The sequence below is a fragment of the Pleurodeles waltl genome, chromosome 7 (assembly GCF_031143425.1).
Source record: "Pleurodeles waltl isolate 20211129_DDA chromosome 7, aPleWal1.hap1.20221129, whole genome shotgun sequence".
Classification (NCBI taxonomy): Eukaryota; Metazoa; Chordata; class Amphibia; order Caudata; family Salamandridae; genus Pleurodeles; species Pleurodeles waltl.
In genome coordinates, this window is record NC_090446.1 from 1,337,540,993 (window position 1) to 1,337,553,442 (window position 12,450).

Consider the following 12,450-nt stretch of genomic DNA (forward strand, 5'->3'; position numbering starts at 1 on the left):
AATACCGCGGCCTTTCACACTCAGACGGCATGCTTCAGAAAAAAATGCTAATGCCATAATGAGTACCTGATTCATCAATGGGTTGGTGTATACGTTGCAGGGAACTTACTGGATGATGAAGCCGCAAAAGCTGTAGTTTAGACTGCTGCAGTAGTTGAGATTACTCGTTCCTATATGAGTTTGGAGGAAGACATCATGGCTGCAGTCACTGCTTCTCACAGTGGCACACGTTTATTTAACAAATATCCAGCAAAATACCCCTATCTGTTGAGTGCCCAAAACATTCCTTTTGGCCACATTCCCGGGGTGGGTGATCAAGTTATTCCCAAACAGGACTGCAGGTTAGAGCTAATAATGGCCTCACATGAGGGTTTGTCATCGCCACATGCCGATGCAGTGGTAACAGTTTCTTTACTTCAGAAGCACTACCGGTGGCATGGCCTGTACAAACAGGTGAAAGAATGTGTCCTTAGCTGTGACGTGTGCCAGCAAATTAAATGTTCCACCACTGAATGCCCACCTCAGACACCCCTCTTAATTTCCAATAAACCCCTCAGGTGTGTATATTTAGACATTTGTGGGCCTTTAAATTCTGATCTGGCTTTTAAATTTATTCTACTAGCTGTAGACTCAGGTTCTAGATTCCTATGAGTGTGGTCACAGCGATAGGCTGACAATGGAACTGTTATTAAAAATTTGCAAGTCTTAGTGGGACATATGCAGTAGCTTCATTCTACTCAGACCAAGGTCCTACATTTGCCTGCAAGGCTTACAAGGATACCATCGGAAACCTGGTTTTTGCTGTGCATTACTCTTCTCCCTGTCATCCTGAGGGAAGATCGATAGTGGAGAGAGAAAACCATGATTTAAAGCAATCCTTGACAGCCAGAGTATTAAGTTCAGGTTGTAGTTGGATCCATCACTTGTATGGAGTCCAGAGAGCTTTAAATAATCTGCCCAGAATACCTTTGGGAGGCCAGACCTCATATGAGGTCCTGTTCGGTATTCCGATGTACGTTCCGGATTTTATTAGGCCTGGCACAGTGTCGACGGACATGACTTTTAACACAAATGAACATTTTGCTGTCCTACAGGAATTACAAGACTTCCGTGACGAGTGCTCACATGAAACTAACAAATGTTCTGACACTGATCAAATGAAGAAGCAATTAGCAAATCCCAGCTGGATTCTAAAGGTTGGGGATTAAATGTGCTAGGACACTTCCTATAAAATTAATTTGGACCAGCATACCGAGCAACGGTACCAGTCCTAGGCATTCAAGGTAGATGAACTGTGATTCTACTACCGCATGCTGGATGCAAAAGTAATCACTTTGTCTCGATAGGCCAGATAAAGCTGCAGCATGTGGGCAGTCCGACACATTAGGCCACGGGTGCTCCTGAGTGGTTATATGTTTCCTCTGACAGCTCTACAGGAATTAAGCAACACAAGTAATACTGCTGCCTGGCTGGGGAATTAAGATACTAAGGCCCATATTTATACTTTTTTGTGCTGTGTTTGAGTCACTTTTTGACACAAAAGCTGTGCAAACTTACAAAATACAATTGTATTTTGTAAGTTAGCGCCGCTTTTGCATCAAAAAATGACGCAAAAGTGGCACAAAAAAAGTATAAATATGGGCCTAATTTTCCTCTGTTTGCTGTTCCCATTGCTATTATAGGCCAAGCTCCAGGTATTAGTTTACAATTCAACTGCTGTTTCCAACAATTACATTGTGTATTACTAACCACCCTTGGAAGTGACACCCACTTCCCCTTCACTCCCTCGAAGTTCCTGTTTTTGCGCAAATGCCTCTGGTTACTTTATTGGCATTGTAGATTTTTCTTCATAATCTTCACACACTCTGTGCATGAAGTACGTGCCTTTCTTGCCTGGCTAAAAAAGACTTACCTGATTCCACTTTGGTCTTACATTTGAATTACTATTGCATCACGTTTTCTCGTTATTTAGATTAGGTTTGTCACAGTATTCTTCTTGATTTTGGTTGGACATCTCCCAGAATGCAATGCACCTGAACTGGTGATGGGGGTATTGAAGCCTCACTCTTCATCGCACAGGGTGCTAAGAACCCTGTCCCTAGTGAACAATTTTGCTTTTCCCCATTTTGGATGGAATTGTAATGGATAAGGTTCTGTTCAGTATTTTTGGTCCTACAGAATGTGTTCAAATTATGTATGTGTTTAAAATATCACTGGATTACATTATTGTCCCTGATGCTATCTCTGATGAATGGGATGTGACAAAGGAGTGAAGTATGCTGTCTGAATTAGTAAGCTATTCTGTATTTGAAAATTAAGTCTTGTATCTGAAATCTGCTAATTATGGTGAAATGTTCTGTTACCATCATCATGCTTACCATTACTTACACAGGGCTAGCTCTCCCGGTGCAGTCTTTAATTACTCAGAATGGAAACATTGCCCTACACCACCAGCAGACAGATCCAAAACAAATATGAAAAAGTTTGCATATTGTTCAGGGCATACCCGCCCGGACCCGACTTACTATTACTTTAAACCCCTTCACCCGACTTACTATTACTATTACCCCTTCACCCGCAAAGAAAACACGCTTACACAAACTAAATTGATTTATTCAGATTCATTATTATCTGAATTAACCCTCCAGGGTTATCACTATTGAAAAAAATATTGATTTGAAGTCTTTTTGGGGAACACGTAATTGGCAAGTACTGTACTAGGTATAGAGCCTTTAATTAGAGCTTACATAATACCACACCAAATAAATGGCAAATGTGTGATTCTGGCTAAAATTAAAGACTTCACTACACCTCTATTGCATGTTTTGAAAATTGCCAACATTTTGCAAACTGTTCTGAAGTTTAACTAAATGACATGATACAGAAAGGCACTAATAACCCTTTACTTTCAGGTCCAGATGTGTGGATAGTGTGGCCAGTTGACACTAATGGTTGCCATGCACATTTTTTAAATTCCACTTTGGGTTTTAAAGCTAGCAGCTCACAGCATTCAGGGGTAGGGATCACCTGCAGTGTGGGGAAGTTATGCCAACAATGGTTACAACATTCACATTAGCTGCAGTGAAAGAACACTGATCTCTCTTTTCTGATTACATGGATTTACAAGATTTTTGGTTAGATCCTAGAACACCACGTCAGAAAGGCTTTTTATATGCCATATACAATAAGATTTGGAAAATTTCCTAGCAAGATGCTGCTGAACGTTTAATACAGGTTGATAGGGAAAACTTGAAAAAAAGCCTTGGCTGTTGTGGACAATGTTTGACTACACTCTCAGATCGAATTTATGCTTGGAATAATGGCATACCATCTGCATTCGACATCATACAAAGTGATGTGCCTTTGTTACAGCGTGGTCAGAACCATCTGACATTGATTATGCAATTGAGATGGGCATTGCAAGTTTTAAAATCAAATTGCATGTCCTGGAAATACCTGAACACTACAGAGTTGTTTTTGCTGTTTAAATTAACACACATACAGAATTATGGCAAAAAAGATGTACCTTACACCATGCTTAACATTGAGCTTTTAGAAAAGTTACCCTTTTCAATTGCCAAGACTCCATCACTTGTGTGGCTGATTCATGGGCTTATCTCAATACTAATCTCTACATTTCAGTTTACGTCTTGCTTAAAGCACTATCAAGTGGGTAGATCTGAAGCTATTTGGGACAGTTTTGCACACAAGTCCTGAGTTCTGCTTTTGGATTACAGATGTGTGCCTGGGGAAACTGAAGTATTCCTTTTGGCCACTCATTACTTTGTAAAGAGGTCATACTGCGTGGTGTGTGCAATGCATCAATGGTGAACTTAGCATGTTTTCTGAAGGGCTCACAGTTTCCCTGATTCGTCCACTGTTCTGATTGCTATTGCACAGGAGTTATTTGGTGGTGAATGATCATGGTTATTTTGGGATGAAAGCCGGTGTCCCATATGTGATGATGGTCTTCAGGGTTGTGACCTGCTGTAGCAATGTGTTATTTCTGCCCACACATATAGTAAGGGAGAGCATGATTTGGTCTTCCATCTCTATTTTTAGTGTAAATTTCAATAATCTGAGCAAACTGAAAGCCTTAATTTTTCAGAAGGACGTTGCTTTGACATCTGCTCAAGAGACCTTTGATCGCCAAGTTGCAAGATCTTCTGCTGAAGTACTACTGCCACTACATACTAACCTGAGACAGCATTTTGGTGAGCCTTTTCACCAGATATTTCATTCCTCAAATACTGCTGACATACTACACTTTTTAAAGTAAATGGGTCTGGGATTGTGAGCATATTCCACACAGTTTTTGGAGTGATACCGTCCTTTGTTCACTTTGGTTTCCAGTGTTTCTGGAGGGATACTGATTGTCCTTTTCCTAGTGATCGCCATTTTGTATTTTTTCTGCTCTGCAATGGATGTTCCACCATGAGGCCTAATGGCAATGATTTGCCACACGTCCTGCTGTGTCATGAACGGATGATACAGTGCTTTGGAGTGTCCCTGCTCCAGGAATGTAATTGGAATTGGTCTCTGTCATTTCAACTAGTTAGGTTACATTGTGTACAGCCCGTGTTTCACTGTCTGCTGTGCCTTTCGTGCACTGGAGCTATGTCTGGCTTCACAAATGGTTCAGTTTCTGAACATTAATCTGCATGTGAGTTCATTAAGGACCTACCTTCAGTGTTGTCCCATGATGGGGCGTTTGCTGCTGGATGCATATTTAAGCCTTCTCGTCCAGATACTATGGACTCTTCTGCTCCTGGATTCCTGGGATTTGGCTCTAACTACAGTGGCAGTCAACAGTAAACAAGACTGGTGGGGCGACTATTCAATCCACTGAAAGGCACTGAAAAAAAAACAGCAATGCCCTAAGGCTCAACGCCAAAGCTCTCAATTGTGGTCCATTTTAAACAGTGTTTATAATGGGCTACAATTGAGAGATCTGGAGTTGAGGCTGAGGGCACTGCAAGTGTCTCACAATGCATGGCAGTGAGTTAAATCAAATTAAAATAAACAAGTAAAGGTTTATTTACCCATTGCTCCTCTTCATCTGTGCAGTCAGTGACACCTCCAGCACAGGCAGCAGACTCCCAGAGCCTCGTCTAACTCCCCTCTACCAATCCTGATGCTGCTCAGGCAGCATGCGAGAAGCACTAGAATTGGCTGGAGTGCACTGGTTTGAGGCTCCTTCAGGCCCTGGAGGCCTGTGCTTGTTCTCCACCAGCTGTCTAAGACACCTCAGGTTGGAGTGTTTAAAGTGTGCATGTCAGGTTGACTGTCACAAGACAGCAGGCCAAAGTGACATGCGCACTTTAAACTAAAGTGCACACTGTTACTCCCTCCTGCCAGCCACGCCCTCAGACTCGGCTGCTCCCAGAAAAATAAAATGGTAATACATTTGTTTTATTACTGTTTCATTTTTAATATTTCCTTCGCTCTCAACAAAAGGGCGATGTTCCTCTGCCCTCATGGAGGCACTGTCACTGTCCAACTATGCAGACCCACAGTTGGCTGTCTTACATTCAGCATCGGCTGATTTAGCTGGATCCGACCATTTCTGTGCTTTGGAATTTGCTACTCAGGCCTATGTGGATCTGTTGACTGCGGTTGCAGGCTCCTTCCTGGATCCCATTGACTTTGGACATGGAAATATGTTTGGAACCTCATAGATTATGATTTGGCCCCTTTTATTTCTAATTAAATAGTTTTTATTTGTTTCCTTGACTTTTAATTGCCATATTTTTGAGGCACGTGGCATTCATGTGCTTTTATTATTGAAATGCATTTTATATTTGACATGTATAACATTTTTAAAAGGTTTTAGCATAATTTTGTGTTCCTAGTTTAGCTTACGCTTGTCTCTCATGGTCAAGGGGGGGTCTAGTGAAAGCATGCAAGGGCCTGCTTAGGCACTCCATTTTTAAGTGTATATTTTTAGGTTAGCATTTCTTTTCTGTCAGTAAAATTTTACATGGCTTCTCGTTTATGTGATAATGTACTGAGAAATTGTTGCATGTGTTGCTGGTTCCTAGTAAGCCATATAACTTGCAAACTCTGTCCAAGGCTAAGCACTCAGAACACGATGCCTGAATATTTTGATTGTCTGTGGAGACAGCTCTGAGTTTATATACAGATCACAGCGTTGAGCTTGCACCTCGGACACAGTGTGACACGGAGAGTGCTTTTACTATGAAAACCGTCTCAGCAATACATGTGCCAGAATAACACTTCTCCTGGGCTTATCCTGGAACTTTGCAGACATGCAGTGCCCAAGATGCAGCTTGGCTGCCTCCGATGCTGATTCTACTCCTACCTCTACCCTTCACAGGACCTATAGCTGCACTACACTAGACTGTCTTCTTGACATCCCCGTACATCTCAACCAGGTATGGGGGTTTGGGTTTTTCCAATAGGTCTGGCAGAGAGTGCTCCCACTATGCTCTCAGCAGCATAGGCAGTTACAGATAGGAGTTTACTAACACAATCACAGAACCATGGTTGAACTGTTTATCTTTTTCACCACCTTTGTATTGCTAGTTACCATGCAGTCTCATTTGCCTAATAATTGCAGCTCATGTTTTTTATGCAAGAATAAGATTACTGCAATAAACGTTCTAAACAACCTTTTAGCATTCTTGTGTCTAATCTTGGGTACTCTGACAATGAACGGGCAGATCTGTTTCAGCGATTTCCTTGGAAATCTGAGTAGTCATGTTTTGGTTAAGGAATTAATCTGGTATCCTGGTATTTGAGGGTTTAGACTGGGCACTGTGATCCAGCTAGTTATCGTCTCAAAAATAGCCAATGATATATGTGGGCTGAGTCACTATACCCTGACAATTAAGTTGGCCAAATACACTATCCTGCTTTTTTGTAGGACCATATAACAACATATTATAAATCAATTTCTAAACTGAAAGTAATATGCATTTACACAGACTTAACATTTGTTATTTAGCTTTTTTGGAGCATTGTTTAAAAGACATCATATGCCAGATAAACCCATGCTGAGCTATATAAGATATTCTGACAGGTATTCTAAGAGGGTTCCGTTACTATAAACTTTTATTTGAATAGTTAATCTAATTCTATTTATAAAGTTTATATATTCTGTTAGTATGTTACAGCTTCCAGGTTCGTAGCCAGTGAAGTGTTCTGTATTAGCCACAATCAGAAGCACCCCAGAATCTGCTACACTGCCAGCACGCGATTCTCTTTCCTTTTATCCCTTTCCCCCTGGGGTTTCCTTTAGTTCATTTCTGTATTTTGAGTGGAGACTCCAGTAGAAAAGTGAGGGCATTTATGTTTTTCCATAATACTCCTGCAGAGTTGACTCAGGTAAGAACTGAGACACTAAGCTGACCATGGAGGACAGGTAGGAAGGGTTGGAGCAGAAAGCTGACAACAGAGGGAATGCAGTAGGGATTGAGATGTGAAACTGTCAATTGAGGCAACACCAAAGAGAGAGGACATGAGTGAAAAACGCAGATGTGGAAAGAGGACTTGCAAGACACAATGGGAAGCAAAAATACAATGGAGGGTGAGTGGCAGGGGCTGGAGAAGCAAACAGACAACGGATTGTGGGTGTAAGAAAAATGTAGTGCCTGAAAAAGTAGTAGTGCAAGGACACAAGTTATGCATCCATGCTCCAGGGGAGGGACAAACACAAGAAGAGAAAATAAAAGCTACAGAAGTTGACGAATAAGAAGCAAGCAAATGAATGATGTTAAAAACAACACATGGTAAGCAATGGGTGGGCTCTAAGCCGACTGCAAACTAGAAAAATGTCTCGAAATAGACAACACATTTACTGTGTTATGCAAGACCTAAGAATGCTGTCTGCACCACAAGAGGGCAATTGTGGAACTTATGCTTCTTCAAAATACTAAGAACATGTGTGAGAAGAATGGTTTATTTAAGGTTATTGGGCCAAGGAGGGAGGATGCCGAAGAGTGGACTGGAGAACAGTAACATTGGCTTGAATGACCAGTGCAGGAATCACAAATTGTGCTGATATTTAGTTCTCTGAATTATATGTACAATGAGTGTGTATATGTCTTTGATATATATAGAGAAACTGTGTTCATGCAGTTTTAACTTTTTCGGCGTACCAAAGTCCAATTTTATGCATCCTAGGGAATCTTGTTTGGTTGTTGGTGATGGTTGAAGTTTGACATGAGTCCTATGAGAAGAAAGCCTGAATGTGTGCCTTTAAACAATAAAAAAGTTTATACTTACCCTCAGTGCCCTTGTAGCTCTATTACACTTGTGTTGCTCTCTTCTATGTTCATATTTAACCCCTCCTTATGCAGTTCAGCTGTATTTAATAAGGATGTCCTGCAGTCCCTCTGTTAATCGCCCAGGGCATTTTCTACTCTCACAGTGCTTTGTGCATGATGAGATACTGAGATCTAGCCTTGTCATATATTGTGCACTTCCATTCACCGCTTCGGGCCCCAAACATGGACCATACATTAATGCATTCGCCTTTGGCCATTGTTTTTGTGTCTTTCACCTCCTTCTGCATCTCTCCTTTAGACAATTGTATCTCTCCCACTCTCTCTCATTGTGTGCTTCATCCCCACTCAAGTTCAGCCATTGCTCCTCTATCAGTCTGCCTTTTCATCCCTCGATCTCCTTGATCCAGTCTTTCTCTAATTTTTGTCCAGCCCTTTACTGCCCCATTCTTTCCATTCATCCATTTGTCAGTCATGCCTTTGACTTCCATCCACGTTACCCAATGTCGCTTTCTATTGTTCATCTGAAACTTCCACCCTCAGTTTCAGAAGCCTGTTCCCCTCATTTTCACCCTGTGACCCCGTTTTGTTTTCACCTGTTGCATCCAAAGAGATGTGGCACAAACTGAACGCAGTTTTTTATCCTCCTTGTGATTTTACATTTCCCATTTAAACTACTTTTTGGCGAGTATAGAAGTGGGTGTGAGCACTGTTCAAAGCACCAAATGAACCTTCTATTCTGCATTAGATACAAGTGTAAGCGCGGATATGTTGTACCCCTCTTAAAACTACTAGATTGCCAGCGCTGCACCTTCTCATCACCCTCCTACACTCCCATTCACCGGTTCATCTACTGCCACCTTCTACCGCGAAATAACAATTCAAAACTGTGGGTGACCCCAAAACAGATCTTTATTTTTAAAGCATCCCAGAAACATTCACGGAAGTTTTAAAATAGCATAAGAATGTAGACAACCTATTGATACGACCGTGAAATGAGCCAAGGACCACCCCAGACCCAGAGGGCCGCTACAAAGCCCTGCAGAAGCGCTGACAGAGAATACCACTCCCTGGCAATTCTGCTTGCTGCTACGTCATCGGTTCCTCAATAGCTTTTAAGAACGTCGGGGATAAATTGTGCTTTTGAGAAGAAGGGCGTGAGAGGCGGACGATCATTACTGGGCATGGAGTCATGGAGCACAGCACTGTGCTATCTTCCGCACCCACACATTCCAGTTATCAGACCCGGGGTAATTATCTGGGTCCAAAGCTATTGACTTTCTACTGTCTCTACTCGCTTCATATTAGGGCCCATATTTATACTTTTTTAGCGCCGCATTAACGCCGCATTTTGACGCAAAAACGGCGCAAATTTACAAAATACAATTGCATTTTGCAAGTTTGCGCCGCTTTTGCGTCGAAAAATGACGCAAATGCGTAGGTTTTTCGCAGTTAGCACGGGTGGAGCAATGCACATCGCTGTATCACCAGCTTCCCTTGCATTCCCTAGGAGTAAGTTTCAGGACACCGGGGTGTTTTGTCCCTGCATGGCTCATGGGCGCACTGCTTGGAGCTGTCACTGCCTGGACTGCTGCTGCCGGTGATTGTCCGTCTGTCCTCTTTCCCTAGTATAGCGAGGGCATGGTAAAGTCAGTATACTTCCGAGGACCTGAAGAATCCTCTCATATTTAATAATAATCGCCTTTGTTAGGCTACGGATGGGTACGTTCCTGAAAATTAAAAAATGGTCCATGTGAGACCAACCACGCGGATCATCCCTGAGGGCCAAAGGTTGTCCTCGCTTTAGCCATCTCGGCCTTTCTTAGCTCCGGCAGACAAGCTGTGGGGCGTCGCCTTCCTTTAGTGCTGCTTGTTAAAAATTATGTGGAAATCATTTTATTTCCCTGGCCTCGCTCCCTTTCCTGTACAAAAAAGTGCGAGTGCTTAGAAACAAACCTCAGTACGAGCAGATATTTTTGAAATCCAGTTCCCATTTACTAAACATTTTTAGAATGAGCGTTCATACGTTATGCAAGTTAGTCCCTGCCTTGGAACCAGCACAGACAAATTGGTGTCCATGTGGGAGACCCAGGCATTGGAGGGAAAAGGCTACACTGGATGAATAACATCACAGAGTCTGTCACCTTGTTCTTTCAACATTCTACTTGGCGCTCAGAAAACAAACTTTCAGTATACAATTATCTGTTCCTGTTTACCTTGTGTATTCTCTAGCCCTGGGGGATCTGGATGGTGGGAAAGGGGAGGAGATCACGTGCTCCTTTTCTAGTGCAATTGCTCATTTATTTTAAGCCCCCACGCCCATTGACGTTCTGGGAATTTATTTCAAAGGCATTAAGTGCTATGCAATATATTCACAGTGTCTCGTATATCATTGTAACATTGCAATAAAGTGCTTATTTTTTCTTGAGATTCTTTGGGGTTATTTCCTCTCGTGTGACCCCTTTCTAGCGCTATAGTGCGTTCTTTGCCACAGACATTTCATGTGGCCATGGAAAGCAGCAATCCCTTGGCCATTCCTCTTTTTGGATCAGCATCACAGAGCAAGAGGCCCCGAAAGCATTGACCTACACTTGAGCCGTGAGGCTAAGAAATCATTGCCATCCTTGTGTGCTGTTGCGCATTTTAGTGTAAATATAGCTTGAAGTGCGTGCATGAACACTCAGCTTCTGCGTGTTTATACCATGCTTATGGAAATAAATCAGACATCATGAATCAGAACTACTGTATTTGAGACGTGAACTGCATGGTACCCCATAATACCGAAGCCCAACCTACTGCCAAACACAGCAGAATGTAATACTTTGGACTGAGTGGCACTCTATGGCTTTGAGTAGACAGAGCAAGAATAACCGCAGTGCAGTTGCTATAGCCTTACATCATAGTAACGGTGCTGTTGTTATGAAACGTGTGCTCCACTGGTACTGTATGCCTCTAAAAAGGGTGCCTCAGAGACTGTGCATATGATGAGGTGGAATGCAGGATCCAGTGTATTAGAAAAACAGCCCCACTCAGCAGAGACAAGGAGTAAATTCAGGAAGGGTGAATTCTCTGCTATTCTACCACGAGTGCCCTTGAAGTCAGGAAAGCTCTGTAGCGGCTTTCCTTCTGCCTTTGAATTTGTGAAATAGCACAAGGTCAAGGAGTAGCGAGATACCTCTTTGGTTTGCCGGTGGCAATGGGAAGTGTGGCTGCAGCAGTTTAAAGAATGTTACCATCACTTGTGAACTTCTCCTGCTCACTCAAAGATTTTGGGGCGAATGGAGTTATTACTGATGTTACTTTTAAAGGTCGATTTTGTGTCCATTTCCGCAAGGTACACTTTTTTGACAGAAAAGGAGAAACGGAAATGAACCGTGACTGCCCACCTTTGCTGTCCCATCACAACTCCATCCCATAGGCTTCAGCTTGCAGCAAGACCCTCTCCCCAAGCAGCCGGTTCTGCAAGTATAGAAGTGAACTGAGCACTGTTCAACAACGCTTTAACAAAATTAACCAAAAATTGGCCCATCATGTCAGGAGAGAATGTTGCAGGGGATTCGCTGCCCTCAAGTCTATTTCGGGAGGCATGACCAAAGTGCAGAGATTAGATTCTGGAGGTTCCTCTTCAGCGAGACAGTTCAGGGCTACCTCATTTTCGTAGCAGAAGGAGTTGTGGCCTGCGGGGGTGTACTTCCTCTCTGCGAGCTCCTTGGCACTGCAGGTAGGCGTGCTGGGCACCTCGTAGGTCCTGTGGAAGTGGTAGTAGTCAACCTCGTAGTGGTTGCGCTTTTCAAAGAGGACTGGCTCGAAGCGGTAGCCCCAGAGAATCTCATTGGGCAGGTAGGAACTACGGCACTGTGTGGTCATCGCAGTTGCTTCCACCATGCCCTCCAGGATCACCACCAGCTCAAAGTCTGATGTCTCCAGTTCGGCCTTGGTAAACTCATATAATGGGCTTTCCTCATCGATCTGGTGGACAATGGTGATTGGAGACACCAGGAAAATGCGGTCTGTGCCACTGTCAAACCCGACGTTGATATCAGTGTTGTCCAGAGGGATGTACTCCCCTTCAGGAGTGATTCTCGGCTGTTAGGGGATAGGAGACAAAGAGAAAGAACAACAAAGAGTGAAATAATAGTTATTTGTAAACTGAGTACATAAACCTACACAAGAAAACACATTTGCAAAAGCATCATCTTACTGT

The 12,450-nt window shown here is 42.8% G+C and overlaps 1 protein-coding gene across 2 annotated transcripts in view; it reads right to left on the minus strand.

Moving 5' to 3' along the window:
- Positions 1 to 9,134: 9,134 nt before the first annotated feature.
- KCNJ14 (potassium inwardly rectifying channel subfamily J member 14) overlaps positions 9,135 to 12,450 on the minus strand; it is a 162,323-nt gene continuing 159,007 nt past the window's right edge. For both annotated transcript variants that reach the window (XM_069200694.1, XM_069200695.1), the window contains one exon: positions 9,135 to 12,332. In XM_069200694.1, coding sequence (XP_069056795.1) covers positions 11,775 to 12,332 — 558 coding nt within the window. In that variant the 3' untranslated portion in view covers positions 9,135 to 11,774. The remainder of the gene's footprint in view (positions 12,333 to 12,450) is intronic.